The 16,290-nt window shown below is 36.9% G+C and overlaps 1 protein-coding gene across 1 annotated transcript; it reads left to right on the top strand.

Moving 5' to 3' along the window:
- The first annotated feature begins 221 nt into the window (after positions 1-221).
- Positions 222-1,163, top strand: LOC134376476 (olfactory receptor 8K5-like). Its single transcript, XM_063095013.1, has one exon. It carries the CDS (start codon positions 222-224, stop codon positions 1,161-1,163), a length of 942 nt encoding a protein of 313 aa, XP_062951083.1.
- The last annotated feature ends 15,127 nt before the right edge of the window (positions 1,164-16,290 follow it).

Here is a 16,290-nt window from a genome sequence, read left to right as displayed (position 1 = left end):
GTCAGTGCATATATCATATGGATCCCTATTTGGGGAAGTATGAGATTATGTGGTTTGTTTTATTTCAAAATCAGATGTAAGAATTATTATTTTTTTTTATTATCTATTATGAATAAATTTTTCAATTATATCTACTAATATTAAAATTTGTTTAGATGACACTTCATGGAACATCTAATAATAAAACTTCTTTTTCTTCCTTTAAGAGATAGCTTGATAAAATGAGACAAAAAAATTTAACATTTCTGACCGAATTCGTTCTGATGGGAGTCACAAGGCGGCCTGAGCTGCAGCTTCCCCTTTTTGGCATTTTTCTCATCATCTACATGATCACAGTGATGGGCAACCTGGGCATGATTGTATTGACCAAGGTGGACTCTCGTCTGCATACTCCTATGTATTTCTTTATTAGACACCTGGCTTTCCTTGATCTTGGTAATTCTACTGTGATTTGTCCCAAGATGCTGGTAAATTTTGTTGTGGAACAAAATAATATTTCTTATTATGCATGTGCTACACAGCTGGCTTTCTTCCTTCTGTTCATTATCAGTGAATTTTTCATCTTGTCAGCCATGGCCTATGACCGCTACGTGGCCATCTGTAACCCTCTGCTCTACAATGTCATCATGTCTCCGAGACTTTGTCATGTGCTGGTGGGAATTCCATACCTCTACAGTGCCTTTCAGGCTCTGATGTTCACTATTAAGATTTTTACGTCAACCTTCTGTGGCTCTAACGTCATCAGTCATTTCTACTGTGATGATGTCCCTTTGATACCTATGCTCTGTTCCAATGAACGAGAAATAGAATTGTTGATCATTCTATTTTCAGCATTTAATTTGATCTCCTCTCTAACAGTAGTCCTTGTATCTTACGTGATAATTCTCTTAGCCATATGTCGAATGCACTCTACAGAGGGTAGGAAAAAAGCTTTCTCCACATGTGGTTCTCATTTGACAGTGGTGGTTGTGTTCTACGGGTCTCTACTCTTCATGTACGTGCAGCCCAAGTCCATTCACTCCTTTGATACTGATAAAATGGCATCTGTGTTTTACACTTTAGTGATCCCCATGCTTAACCCCTTGATCTACAGCTTAAGAAACAAAGAAGTACAGAATGCCTTCTACAGGGTCTTTAAGAATCAATACAATTTTTGTATTTAGTTTAATAATATGGAATATTAATACAGTAATCTATGATACAGGAAAATGTCTCTTGAAAATATAATATATATAATTGCTTTCTTTTGACACCAGAATAAAGACTGATTAAAGCACACAGCTAAATCAGTTGTTTCTTTTTTTAATGTTCAGCCCAATTAAATGTCATATTTTATTTTATTTTTTTATTTTATTTTTTTTTTAATTTTATTTTGTCGATATACATTGTAGCTGATTAATGCTCCCCATCACCAAAACCTCGCTCCCTTCTCCCTCCCCCCCTCCCCCCCAACAATGTCCTTTCTGTTTGTTTGTTGTATCAACTTCAAATAATTGTGGTTGTTATATCTTCTTCCCCCCCCCCCCCGGTTTGTGTGTGTGTGTGTGTATGTGTGTGCGTGAATTTATATACTAATTTTTAGCTCCCTCCAATAAGTGAGAACATGTGGTATTTCTCTTTCTGTGCCTGACTTGTTTCACTTAATATAATTCTCTCAAGGTCCATCCATGTTGTTGCAAATGGCAGTATTTCATTCGTTTTTATAGCTGAGTAGTATTCCATTGTGTAGATGTACCACATTTTCCGTATCCACTCATCTGATGATGGGCATTTGGGCTGGTTCCAACTCTTGGCTATTGTAAAGAGTGCTGCGATGAACATTGGGGAACAGGTATACCTTCGACTTGATGATTTCCATTCCTCTGGGTATATTCCCAACAGTGGGATGGCTGGGTCGTATGGTAGATCTATTTGCAATTGTTTAAGGAACCTCCATACCATTTTCCATAGAGGCTGCACCATTTTGCAGTCCCACCAACAATGGATGAGAGTTCCTTTTTCTCCGCAGCCTCGCCAGCATTTATCGTTCATAGTCTTTTGGATTTTAGCCATCCTAACTGGGGTTAGATGGTATCTCAATGTGGTTTTGATTTGCATTTCCCGGATGCTGAGTGATGTTGAGCATTTTTTCATATGTCTGTTGGCCATTTGGATATCTTCCTTAGAGAAATGCCTACTTAGCTCTTTTGCCCATTTTTTAATTGGGTTGCTTGTTTTCTTCTTGTAAAGTTGTTTGAGTTCCTTATATATTCTGGATATTAATCCTTTGTCAGATGTATATTTTGCAAATATTTTCTCCCACTCTGTTGGTTGTCTTTTAACTCTTTTAATTGTTTCTTTTGCTGTGCAGAAGCTTTTTAGTTTGATATAATCCCATTTGTTTATTTTTCCTTTGGTTGCCCGTGCTTTTGGGGTCGTATTCATGAAGTCTGTGCCCAGTCCTATTTGCTGAAGTGTTTCCCCTATGTTTTCTTTAAGAAGTTTTATTGTCTCAGGGTGTATATTTAAATCCTTAATCCATTTTGAGTTGATTTTAGTATACGGTGAGAGGTATGGATCTAGTTTCATTCTCCTGCATATCGATATCCAGTTATCCCAGCACCACTTGCTGAAGAGGCAGTCCCTTCCCCAGTGAATAGGCTTGGTGCCTTTGTCAAAGATCAGATGGCAGTAAGTGTGTGGGTTGATTTCTGGATTCTCTATTCTATTCCATTGGTCAGTGTGTCTGTTTTTATGCCAGTACCATACTGTTTTGGTTATTATAGCTTTGTAGTATAGCTTAAAGTCAGGTAGTGTTATGCCTCCAGCTTTATTTTTTTTGCTCAGCATTGCTTTGGCTATGCGTGGTCTTTTATTGTTCCATATAAATGTCTGGATAGTTTTTTCCATTTCTGAGAAAAATGTCTTCGGGATTTTGATGGGGATTGCATTGAATTTGTATATCACTTTGGGTAGTATGGACATTTTCACTATGTTGATTCTTCCAATCCAAGAGCATGGGATATCTTTCCATCTTCTTGTATCCTCTCTAATTTCTCTCAGCAGTGGTTTGTAGTTCTCATTATAGAGATTTTTCACCTCCTTGGTTAACTCAATTCCTAAGTATTTTATTTTTTTGGTGGCTATTGTAAATGGGCAGGCTTTCTTGATTTCTCCTTCTGCATGTTCACTATTGGAGAAAAGAAATGCTACTGATTTTTGTGTGTTGATTTTGTATCCTGCTACTGTGCTGAAATCATTTATCAATTCCAACAGTTTTTTTGTAGAGGTTTTAGGCTGTTCGATATATAGGATCATGTCATCTGCAAACGGGGACAGTTTGACTTCATCTTTTCCAATCTGGATGCACTTTATTTCCTTCTCTTCTCTGATTGCTCTGGCTAGTACTTCCAACACTATGTTGAATAGGAGTGGTGAGAGTGGGCATCCTTGTCTAGTGCCTGTTCTTAAAGGAAAAGCTTTCAGCTTTTCCCCATTCAGGATGATATTGGCAGTGGGTTTGTCATATATGGCTTTAATTATGTTGAGATACTTTCCCTCTATACCTAACTTATTGAGGGTCTTTGTCATGAATGAGTGCTGAACTTTATCAAATGCTTTTTCAGCATCTATAGAGATGATCATATGGTCCTTGTGTTTGAGTTTATTAATATGGTGTATCACATTTATTGATTTGCGTATGTTGAACCAACCTTGCATCCCTGGGATGAATCCCACTTGATCGTGATGAATAATTTTTCGTATGTGTTGCTGTATTCTGTTTGCTAGTATTTTAGTGAGGATTTTTGCATCTATATTCATCAAGGATATCGGCCTGTAGTTTTCTTTTTTGGTTATATCTTTACCTGGTTTTGGTATCAGGATGATGTTTGCTTCATAGAATGAGTTTGGGAGATTTGCGTCCGTTTCAATCTTTTGGAATAGTTTGTAAAGAATCGGTGTCAATTCCTCTTTGAATGTTTGGTAAAATTCTACTGTGAATCCATCTGGTCCTGAGCTTTTCTTTGTTGGGAGCCTTCTGATAACAGCTTCAATCTCCTTTATTGTTATTGGTCTGTTCAAATTTTCTACGTCTTCACGGTTCAGTTTTGGGAGCTTGTGTGTGTCCAGAAATTTATCCATTTCCTCCAGATTTTCAAATTTGTTGGCGTATAGTTGTTTATAGTAGTCTCGAATGATTCCTTGTATTTCAGATGAATCAGTTGTAATATCGCCTTTTTCATTTCTAATTTTTGTTATTTGAGTATTCTCTCTTCTTTTTTTTGTTAGCCATGCTAATGGTTTGTCAATTTTATTTATCTTTTCAAAAAACCAACTTTTTATTCGTTGATCTTTTGAATTGTTTTTTGGTTTTCAATTTCATTCAGTTCTGCTCTGATCTTAATGATTTCTTTCCGTCTGCTAACTTTAGGATTGGATTCTTCTTGTTTTTCTAGTTCTTTAAGGTGAAGTGTTAGGTTGTTCACTTGCCATCTTTCCATTCTTCTGAAGTGAGCATTTAATGCAATAAATTTTCCCCTCAATACTGCTTTTGCAGTATCCCACAGGTTTTGGTATGATGTATCATTGTTTTCATTAGTTTCAATAAACTTTTTGATTTCCTGCTTGATTTCTTCTTGGACCCATATGTCATTAAGTAGAATGCTGTTTAATTTCCATGTGTTTGTATAGTTTCCAGAGTTTTGTTTGTTATTAATTTCTAGTTTTAATCCATTGTGGTCTGAGAAGATACAGGGGATAATTCCAATTTTTTTGAATTTATTGAGACTTGATTTGTGACCTAATATGTGATCTATCCTGGAGAATGATCCATGTGCTGATGAGAAGAATGAATATTCTGAGGTTGTTGGGTGGAATGTTCTGTAGATATCTGCCAATTCCAATTGGTCTAGAGTCTTGTTTAGATCTTGTGTTTCTCTACTGATTCTTTGCCTAGATGATCTGTCTAATATTGACAGTGGAGTGTTCAGGTCCCCTGCTATTATGGTATTAGTGTCTATTTCCTTCTTTAGGTCTAATAGAGTTTGTTTTATAAATCTGGCTGCTCCAACATTGGGTGCGTACATATTTATGATTGTTATGTCTTCTTGATGGATCAGTCCTTTTATCATTAAGTAGTGTCCCTCATTGTCTCTTTTTATGGTTTTTAGTTTAAAGTCTATTTTGTCAGATATAAGAATAGCCACTCCAGCTCGTTTTTCTTTTCTGTTTGCATGGTAAATCTTTTTCCATCCTTTCACTCTTAGTCTGTGTGAATCTTTATGGGTGAGGTGGGTCTCTTGTAGGCAGCATATAGTTGGGTCCTGCTTTTTGATCCAGTCAGCCAGTCTGTGTCTTTTAATTGGGGAATTTAAGCCTTTAACATTAAGAGTTGTTATTGAAAGGTGTTGATTTATTCCTAGCATTTTATTGGTTGTTTGGTTGTCTTAGGTGTCTTTTGTTCCTTGCTTTCTGATTTACTATTTGGTTTCTTTGTTTCTTGGTTCCTTAGGTTGTAGATAGTGTTTTTGTTAGCTTGTTTTCTCTTCATGAATGCCATTTTTATTGTACTAGCGGGTTTAGATTTTTCTTAGGTTTTTATGGCAGTGGTAGTTATTTTTCAGGAACCAAACCCAGTACTCCCTTGAGGATTTCTTGTAAGGGTGGTCTTGTGGTAGTGAACTCCCGCAGTTTTTGTTTGTCTGAGAAACATACTATTTGCCCCTCATTTCGGAAGGATAGCCTTGCAGGGTAGAGTATTCTTGGCTGGCAATCTTTGTCTTTTAGTATTTTGAAAATATCATCCCATTCCTTTCTAGCTTTTAGGGTTTGTGATGAAAAGTCTGATGTTAACCTGATTGGGGCTCCCTTATAGGTGATTTGACGCTTCTCTCTTGCAGCTTTTAAGATTCTCTCTTTGTCTCTGAGTTTTGCCAATTTGACTATGACATGTTTTGGAGAAGGCCTGTTTGGGTTGAATACGTTTGGAGATCGTTGAGCTTCCTGGATCTGAAGATCTGTGATTTTTCCTATACCTGGGAAGTTTTCTGCCACTATTTTGTTGGATATGTTTTCAATGGAATCTCCATTTTCCTCCCCTTCTGGAATACCCATGACTCGGATATTTGAGCGCTTGAGGTTGTCTGATATCTCTCTCAGATTTTCTTACATGTCCTTGATTCTTTTTTCTTTCTTTTTGTCTGCTTGTGTTATTTCAAATAGCCCATCTTCAAGTTCAGAGGTTCTCTCTTCAACTTCGACAAGCCTGCTGGTTAAACTCTCCGTTGTGTTTTTTAGTTCGCTGAATAACTTCTTCAGTTCAGCAAGTTCGGCTACATTTTTTTTCAGGACATTGATTTCCTTGTATATTTCCTCTTTCAGATCCTGTATACTTTTCCTCATTTCATCATGATGTCTAGCTGAGTTTTCTTGTATCTCATTCAGTTTCCTTAGAATTATCAGTCGAAATTCCTTGTCAGTTATTTCAAGGGCTTCTTGTTCTATAGGATCTAGAGTATGAGATTTATTAACTTTTGGTGGTGTACTTTCTTGATTTTTTGTATTTCTGGTGTCTTTTTTTTGGTGTTTATTCATTGTGGCAGGGGGTTTCACAGACCACCGGTTTGAGACTAATGACTAACTAGGATGTTGCTGTGGTTGCCAATTTGTTATGGCTCCCGCCGTGACTGCTCAGTTGGCCTCTAGTGTCTTGTGTGTGTGGTTGCCTCGGGTCTTGGGCTTCTCCGGGGATCCTCCTTTCTGGTCAGCTTGTACTCTGCTGGGCTGGTGGATCACGTACCACAGGGTGTCAGATCTCTGTTGAGCTTTCACTTTCTGTACAGGACTTCTCCCCGTTCCGTGTGCTCTGGCCCAGGCTGTTAGATCGTGCAGTGGCGACCCCACTGGGTGCGTGGTTTCTGTTGAGTCTCCGCCTCCCTGGCCGCACGTCTCCCCCCTCTGTGCACACTGTGCTGGGCTGGGGCGTGTCTTCTGCACCCCTCGTCTATCAGCTGGGCCTTCAAAACCCTGCTCAGCACCGCCTCGCCCAGGAAGTCTACCAGGTTTCTGCTAGGCACAGACGACCGGTCTCTCTGGGTGCCTTTGTAGCACTGTGTAGATCTTTCTCGGGTCTTGTTCACCTTTGTATCCCCCCGGTATAAACCGAGTCTAGTGCCCGCCTGCAGCCTGCTCTCCGGCAGGTTCAAGCGGACCTGGGAACTCTCCTACCACACTATTCCCAACCAGAAATTCGTTAGGCTTTTTTCCAAACTGGTGGTTGCAGAGATGGTATCTGCCTCCCAGTAACAGGAAGTTTACCGGGGCCAGAGTCCAGGGTGTGGTGGAGTGACAGTCGGCCCGCCTGTACTTCCTAGCCCTCCCAACACTGGTTGGGACGCCCCACACCCCCAGCCCCGCCAGAGAACCGCGGAGGGAGTGGGAGAGGAGGCCGGCCGCAGGGTCCGGAAAGCCCCGCGCCAGGCCAAGCAAATGGGCTCAGTGATGGCCGAGCAGGGCGGAGCTGCCCGCACCTGGGAAAATGGAGGCAGCACCGGGGCAGTGAGTGGCCTGGTGGTGCAGGCGGGAGCCGCGTGGGCATCCACCCCCCGAACAGAGCTGTGCCAGGGATCACTCACAGTGCTGTGCCAGGTCGGGCGCTCGCTCTGTCTCTGGTTTGTTGCCTTCCGTGTTCTCGGCACTGCCGCCTCGGGCTGTTCAGTCGCGGCGCAGCTCGGGCGCTCCCAGGAATCTTCTTTAATGCCGGCCTGAAACCTCGAATCCTGAATAGGGCAGCTGGCCGCCTTCAGTGCGGCCCCAGCCTCCGGGATCCTGGCTGCATCCACAGCAGCCCTGGCGCCGTGTTCCCTGTTTCAAGACTCGCTTTTGCAGCTAAGAAACAATTCTTTTCCTGCTCCACACTTCAAAGCTGTTGCCTGTAAATGAGGCAGCCTCTCCTGCCGGGGGCAAAGTGGCGTTGAGCCCCCACGACCGGCCAGCAGCAGCAGTCCTCCCTTAAGAGATGGCCAGAGGAAGGTCCACAAGTTTCCCGGCTGCCTGAGGCCCAGTGGCCACCTTTTCCACCTCAGCTACTCCGCGCCAGCCGCCGCAGCCGCCGCCATCTTGAAACTCCCTAAATGTCATATTTTAGATCTCAATTAAATGTCACTTCTTTATCAACCTTCTTTGTTCTCATTTAACATTTCTTTAAGTGATTCCATAGAATCTCATATGTCTCCTCATAAGAACACTTAATAAAATCTAGTTTAGCAAATTTTGTGTTAGTTTCTGACAGTTTTTTTTTTTTCTTTTTTATTCAGATGTCTTCCTAATCATGTTTTATTTTTATTTTTGGAACTTAAAACAACTGTGTAAACAAGGAGAATCTCTTCAAGAAAGCATAGCGTTGGATCACATTGTTTTTTAATTAAATTTATTCTGCCAACCTCTCTGCCTTTCAGTTGGAAAGTTTAATCCATTCACATTTAAAGTAATTGTGAATAATAAGCATTTCCTTCTGGTTCATTACTATATGTTGCCTATATGTCATATCTTCTAGTGTTTGTTTTTATTCTTTCCTCAGTGAGAAGGTCTTCTCGATTTTGTAAGTAAACACTAGATTGTGGGCGTCTATAGTGAAAGTCCTCAAGGCTGCTGAGAGAATGATCGGGGAATTACAAGCTGAAAATCCCCAGAGACCAAACCAGGAAGACAGAAGAGTTCCAAAAAGTCACAGTGTAGAGCAGGTTCTTTTTCAATACATGGGCATTCGGGAGAAATCTCAGAGGTAAAATCTACTTTAGATACCTGCTCGTACAGCTTAAAAATGTCTCAAAAAGAGACAACAGATTGTTGTATGAAACATTTAAAATGCTTTCTAGGAAAACAAATTGAAACAGAACACAGTATCCATTAACATAAAATTCAAAGCTTTAGCACCCAGTCACAAGTACTAGACATATAAAAAAGCATGAACATGTGACTCTATCCAGGAGACAATTAAAATAGATCCTGAAATGACATTGATGATAGATTTCATTGTCAAGGACTTTAAAAATACTATAATAAACATGTTCAGTGTACTAAATGATTTAACAAAAGCATTAACATCATAAGGAGAATTGACAAATTTAAAAATAGCCAAATGATTATTCTAGAGATGAAATTACAATATCAGACATGAACTATTTTTTATTGAATTAGAGTAACAACGGATTACACACTGAAAAAAATAAGTTACTAAACTTAACATCACACTAAAAACTATAAAAAATGAAGCCAGAAAGCAAACTAAATACTGTACAAAAACTATGAAAATACTCACAGTGATCTGTAGAACAATAAGAACTTAAACACAATATATTTAATTGTAGAAACTGCTATAACAAAAATTCCAAAAAAATTCCTAAGGCATATGTGGTGAATAGCTAATGACCTAAGTCCAGGATTAAAAACAGATAGGTCTGGCTTAGCGACTGGTTTGTATAATTACTTCTAGCCTCAGAGACACCTGTGGATCTCCTCTTGACAGATATCACTTCCAGAATCAAGTCAAGGAATTCATAGGGCACATATGGAAAATAGATGAATAAAAATCCACTTTCAAAGGTTTATAAATGGAAATCTAGTTGACACTAATATCTGTTGCTCAAGGCATGTAAAGAGACTCTGTGATTGTCAAAGGGCCATAATAACTGGAGGGGCCCTAAACCTTAGGAGGTACTGAGCTGCAGTTTCTACACACATTTAGTTAAGTTTCTCATGACCATACTTGTTCTAAGCGCAGAATGTTTTGTCCAGTGGGGGCTCTAGACATCTGCTAGAGCCAGGGGTCACTAGACATGTGCTACAGATTCACTATACATTCAGTTGTATCTGTCCTGTATAGTTTATTAAAATTAAGTAAATGTGATGTATCCTGAACCTATTGACTAGTTTATTTGGTGAGTTTTATAGTCAATCTATACATATATCTTTCAATGCATAAAATAAATAAAACACTAAGTAATATTATTAATTTTCCTTAGAATTGGTAAATATAATTAAAATAGCATATGAAAATATAAAGTAGTTTAAAAAGTTCATGACATAAAAGTGATTTAAATATGTGAATAAATAATGTTAATATTGTTATACATCAAATATTGTAAATGTGGTTTTAACTATTCTCTTTTTTATAACCACATTATGTCTACATTTTATTACTGTTACATTTACATGCGTATTGTATGAATTGTTGACATCAGATTTACATTTGATTACATAAGCTTTTGCATTGATTTTAAGATTGTGAACTTAGAATATCAGAAGACCCATGTGACAGGCGATTGTTTTTGTAATGCAGGTATATAAATTCAGTAGCTTTTATTTTTTAGCTGCCTTTTCATATCACATGTAAGTGTACAGAATGAGAGTATTTGTAAAATACTTAGAAAGTTTAGCATTCACAAAATTCTTGGAAGTGAGAACTGACCAGTAGAATGTTTTAGGATTAACAGTGACAAAATTGACACAGGAAATATCTTATTTCTATGGCCGTTTTCAAGGCAGCCTTTGGGTCCTTGTTTCTCAGATTGTATGTCAGTAGGTTTAACACGAAACTCTCTAGTATATGGGACACAGAAATCACATTCTCTGGTTCTGTAGAATACCAGGAGCTTGGCTGAAAGTATCTAAACTTAAGTTTCGACAGAATATGGTTACAGTATTCTGTCTGATGGATGAAGAGTAGATCTCAGGATAGCAATAATAATGAACACATAGAAAATGATTACAGAAGGTGACCATAGCAATGACTTCAGGGAGGGTTAATAGCTACAACTCATTCATGCAAAAGTCAGTGTGGGAACATCTCAGAAGTGGACTACAATATTGAGTCATTTAGATTCCAGATTATTATGTTTATCAGAATTAATCATTCCACCTATGTGTGACTCAATCACCAGCCCTACACAGTTTCACTTAGAGAGAGCTACAGTGTAAAGCAAATGACTGACAATGTCCACCTAATGGTAATATGACATCACAACTATCAAGAAGCCTGTGACAACGAACAAGCAGAAAATGAAGTACTGTACTAGGCAGAGAAGTGGATGCTTTCCCTCACAACAAAGACGCTGATCAGTGTTTTCGGTGCAATAACTGACGAATAGCAGGCATCTACAAGTGAAAGGCAACTGAAGAAAAAGTACACGGGTGTGTGGAGTTTCAGGGTAGTTGGGATTAGGAGATTATGCTCAGATTCCCCATGAAAGCAATCACATAAATCACCGGGAACAACACAAAAAGCACAACTTATAGTTTAGCACAATGTATCAGTCCCAAAAGAATGAACTCAGTAACAGCTGTGAAATTCTCTTCAGCCATTTGAGAATTTTTTTTTCTTGAAATTTAAGGTGAAAAAATAAAGAGATTAGAATAGATTCAAAAAATATGAAGAGATTAGATCAGATATAGGTGAATCTGATATTTACTAAAACCAGATAGAAACTTATAGACTAGTGTCCTTGAATGAATAAACATTATTTTGCTGTCCTCTCATTAATAATATTAGGAAATGTGGTAGATTTTTTCTTTCAGTGCTGCCTATGATTATATCCTACAAGAAAATATGAAGACAAAAATCACTGTTCTCAAATTTTCAGTTTGTCTCTAAAGTACCTGCCTCTATAAGAATGTGATACCTGTGTGAGAGGCATTGACAGTGATTGAAAGAAAGTTGAAAAATTAAATATAAGCCTTCTTTTGAATTCTTCAGTTTTTATAGAAAAGAAGTAAATGACAATAAAAGGGTGTAACCTCATTAAGAGGGCATAACATTTGTAAATAGATATGCATCCAACATGGTAGCACCTACTTATATAAAATAAATGTTAACAGAATTGAAGAGTAAAATAGACAGCAATGTAATAATAGTAAGGAATTGCATACCCCACTTTCAACAATGGGTAGGTTAACCAGAGAAAAAGATTAATCAGGAAAAATTAAACTACACTTTAGACCAAATACCTAATAGACATATGCAGAATATTTTATCCAAAAATAGCAAAATGCAATTTTTTTTCTAGTACACATGAAACATTATCCAGGATAGACAATATGTTAGAAAAAAAACGGGTCTTAACAAATTTATAAGGATTGAAATTATACATAAAATGTCCATTCTACTCAAAGCAATATACAGATCCAATGAAATCCCTATCAAAATTTCAATGGCATTCTTCACAGAAAGAAAACAAAATTTTAAAATTTATAAGTTACACTAAGGACCTTGAATAGGCAAAGGAATTATGAGGGGAAAAAATAAAAACCAAAACACTAATTTGATGGCATCGCACTTGCTGATTTACCAACAGAGGTGGGATCTAAACTCAGCAAATAATACAGTTGAGTAGACGTAGTAACATGTTGCATTACACTAATTGATACAAATTTGCAAAATGAAAGGATGAGGTATATGAATATATATCTGTCTAATTTAGAGATGAAGCTTTAATTACAATTCTTTTAGTTATCAATTATGTAACTTCAGGAAAACTAAATAGTTTTTTTTTTCCTTTCCTTGAGTTCTCCATTGCATTTTCCCACTGAGGAATATTTAAAGTATCATAAAGGCAATTTTTTAGTATCTCAGATTATTTAGGAATAATTGGAATAGATACATGCTATTTACTCAGCGGACATTACAAAGACAAAGGAAAAAAATCACAGAATCCACCTATCCAAAAAGAATATAAGAGTAATTTAGGAGAAGAAATTCTAAAACTTCTTTAAAGATGAGTGGATAAAAATTGTCATTGATTTCGAGGATCATCTGAGATTGGTAATCTTTTATTACTCCTGTGTTTTGACTATAGACACTCATATGGTTACTGACAGCTGATTCCTTCAAATACACCACAAAAGATCAGCATCTCCTTTGTTAAGTGGTTTTCCCTGGATTAGTATTTTGTGTTTAGGACAATCAATTCCATGACTTGAACAGACGCCCTAGAGTTACTTGATTTATGAGGGTTGAACATGACATTTACAAATTGCAAGGGAAGAGAAACGTTGAAAATCTAAAAAATGTATTACCAGTCTCATCTATTAGAATCTATTAAAATTAGGATTTCCAGATAAAATACAGGATACAACATTTTACTTGATTTTCAGATAAATGACAAATAATTGTTAGTTTATGATTCATGCAATATTTGATAAATAAAATGTAATTTAGTATGAATATATAAAAGTAGCATTTTAAAAAAGAATATTTTAAGATAAATATTTCTATGACAATATTTTATGCACTGCAAAAAGTTTTTACTTAAGGATACCACATGCATAACCTTGCAGATAGTTTTAGCCATTTGTTTGATTGTTTTTCCTACAAGGATGCTCAATTCTATGTTTTTTTTTTTTTTTTTTCCCACATTGGACATTACAAATATTGAGTAGACTGAAATAAATAAAATGTTTTTAAGAGTTATGAAGTTATAGTGAAAGCCCTGAGCTCCAGATAATTTCTCACTGATATCAGTGTGTCTTAAGATTGAAAAATGAGTCACTCTTTTTCATAGTATTTGTACTTGGTCCTCCCTAATGGCTCGCCCTAAGTGGAGATACATAAAATACTCAGAAGAGATCAGAGATGTCCTTTTTACACAAGAAGAATGCACAAGCTAAAAGAATACAGACATCTTTACATGATAATAATAACCAATGCTTAATAAACACTAGAAATTGTGACAAAATTATAACAGCTTCAAATTGCAATGCTGAAATTCTAAATTCCTTTTCAGTCCAGCATATCTTGTATTCTACAGTAAAACCCTGTAATGCAGCCCACATAACAGTGCAAATTCAACAATAAAGTTTCTAAAAACAGCAGGCTCATGGTTCTTATTTGTGAGAGAGAAAAAGACCAGAAAGGGAGAATGGACTCAATGGAGAAACAGCAGATAACTTCACCTAGAAAGAAGGGATGAAAGAGGTTCACTAATCTCCAATATGGCCCCTCTCCTGTCCCCTGTCCCTGAATCAGGTTGACAAAATCTACACATATAAATGATCAGATCTTGGAATTTTTTCCAATGCCCAAAAGTTACTTCAGGCTCCAACTGCTCCTAACAGGAGGTAGAGCTTCCAGAAGTTCTTGTGGTGGGCTCCCAGAACTTTCTACCTGATAGTGTTGCCTGCTAAAGCTACCATTCCATTAAACTATGACTCAGTTATGAATTTTATCTAACTGAATATTTTGAAATCCAATTATGCCTCCAATTAAAAACTATACTTACAGAGTTCCAGGTTTTTATTTAGGAGACACTGAATGTGATAGGGTATCCAAGAGATTCCACTAAAGCAGCTATACTATTTTTCGTCAGAGCAGTTCCACTTGGTCTTACTGACTTTGCATGTTAATTTTATTAACTGCAAGCATCATGCTTATTACTGAAATATTTAAAACTCACAGCATTATACTCTTTATGTACTTCACTGTAAAATTTCTGAAATAATTTGACACTTTTTAATATTTGATATATTAATGATCAAATAGATACTTTAAATGCTTTATAGATCCTATCATCTTCACAATGATGTGTAAGAGGAAATAAAGCATATAAAATTAAATAACAAAAAGCCACATACATAGATATAAACCATGTACATTAATAGAAATAAAGCCACATCTTGTGTGTTTTGATGTTTATACTAATTGGGGAGTTTTCTTTTTTTAAAAAAAAACATAAGATTATACACGGAAGTTGAGATATATATGTGAATATGTATGTAGAATGAAAAATGAATTTAAAATTTTTTTTTGTAAAAAAACTAATGATCAAAAATGTCACAAAATCTATAAATATAATACTTTTGTTATTTAAATTCCAGATGTATCTGTACATGATGTGTGGTAGGAGTATTCCTAGTAGCCATTCCAATACCAGAAGAGATAGCATTATTTAATGAAAAGTATCTTTCATTTTGAACCATATAAACATATCCATTAAACATCAAATAAAGTACCATTCACCTAATCCCGTCTTAGCTGGATCCTAAAAATGCCTACAGACACGCTATTGCACCATATTAGTTAAAGTATGGTGGGGAGGAAGTTAGAATGGATAGAAAAAGTGGGCTAATTGATTCAGATTGAAATATCTTTCTTTTGCAACTTTGACAAAGGTGCATCTCTTTGCATGTTCACTGGGAAAGTCCCACACAGGAACTGGGAAGTGCAAATTAAGGACCCTCCTTAGTTTTATTAGATTCATGTTATATTTGCCTCTATCTTTAAGAATAACAAAATTCTGAAAGAATTCTCAGACTAAAATAGAAGTGCACTAAGAAAAAACTGTAATGCCATTGTGTAGGTAAAATAAAGTGTGATGTTTCTATGGTAATGCCTATATGGTTTTGTCATCAATGAATATGCTTCAAACATTGTTGATTCTCTCTCTCTCTCTTTCTCTTCTTCTGTTCCCCCCTCTCTCTCTATATATAATTTATATTAGTTTTACACTCAGATGTGAGAATTCTTTTATCTTCTATTAAAAATGTAAATTTTCATTTTGCCTACATTTATAATTTGTTTGGATGATACTAAACCAAAGTTTATAACAACTTCTCTGTTCATTCCAGGAAGGAATAACTTGGATTAAATGGGATAAAGAATCCAACAGTGCTGACTGAATGAATTCAGATAGGAGTCTCAAGGCAGCCTGAGCTGCAACTTCACTTTTTGGGGGTCTTTCTCATCATCTATAGAATCACAGTGGTGAGAAACCTGGGCATGATCTTTTTGATCAAGGCAGACTCCTGCATATACCTGTGTTTTATTGTTGTTGTTGTTTGTTTACTTGTTTTGTTTTTGTTTTTGTTTTATAAATCAAACACCTGGCTTCCATTCATTTTGGCAATCGTACTGTGATTTGTCGCAAGATGCTGGTAAATTTTCTATGGATCAAAATATCATTTCCACTTGTGCCACACAGCTGGCTTGCTTCCCTCTGCTCATTATCAGGGAACTTTTCATCTTGCTGGCCATGGCCTGCGACTGCCATGTGCCCATCTGTAACCCTCTGCTCTACAAGATTATTATGTCTCAGAGACTTTGCCATGTGCTGATGGGCATTCCACACCTCTACGAGACCTTTCAGTCACTGATGTTCGCTATTAAGATCTTTACATCGACCTTCTCTGACTTTAACATCTGTCATTTCTACTGTGATGATGTTCTCTTGCCACCTATGCTTTGTCCAAATGAACGAAAACTAGAGTTGTTGATCATCCTATTTTCAGACTTTGATTTGATCTCCTCTCTCCTGGTAGTAC

This window comes from Cynocephalus volans, chromosome 4 (genome assembly GCF_027409185.1).
Source record: "Cynocephalus volans isolate mCynVol1 chromosome 4, mCynVol1.pri, whole genome shotgun sequence".
NCBI classification, from domain to species: domain Eukaryota; kingdom Metazoa; phylum Chordata; class Mammalia; order Dermoptera; family Cynocephalidae; genus Cynocephalus; species Cynocephalus volans.
This window is presented reverse-complemented; position numbering and strand designations above follow the sequence as displayed.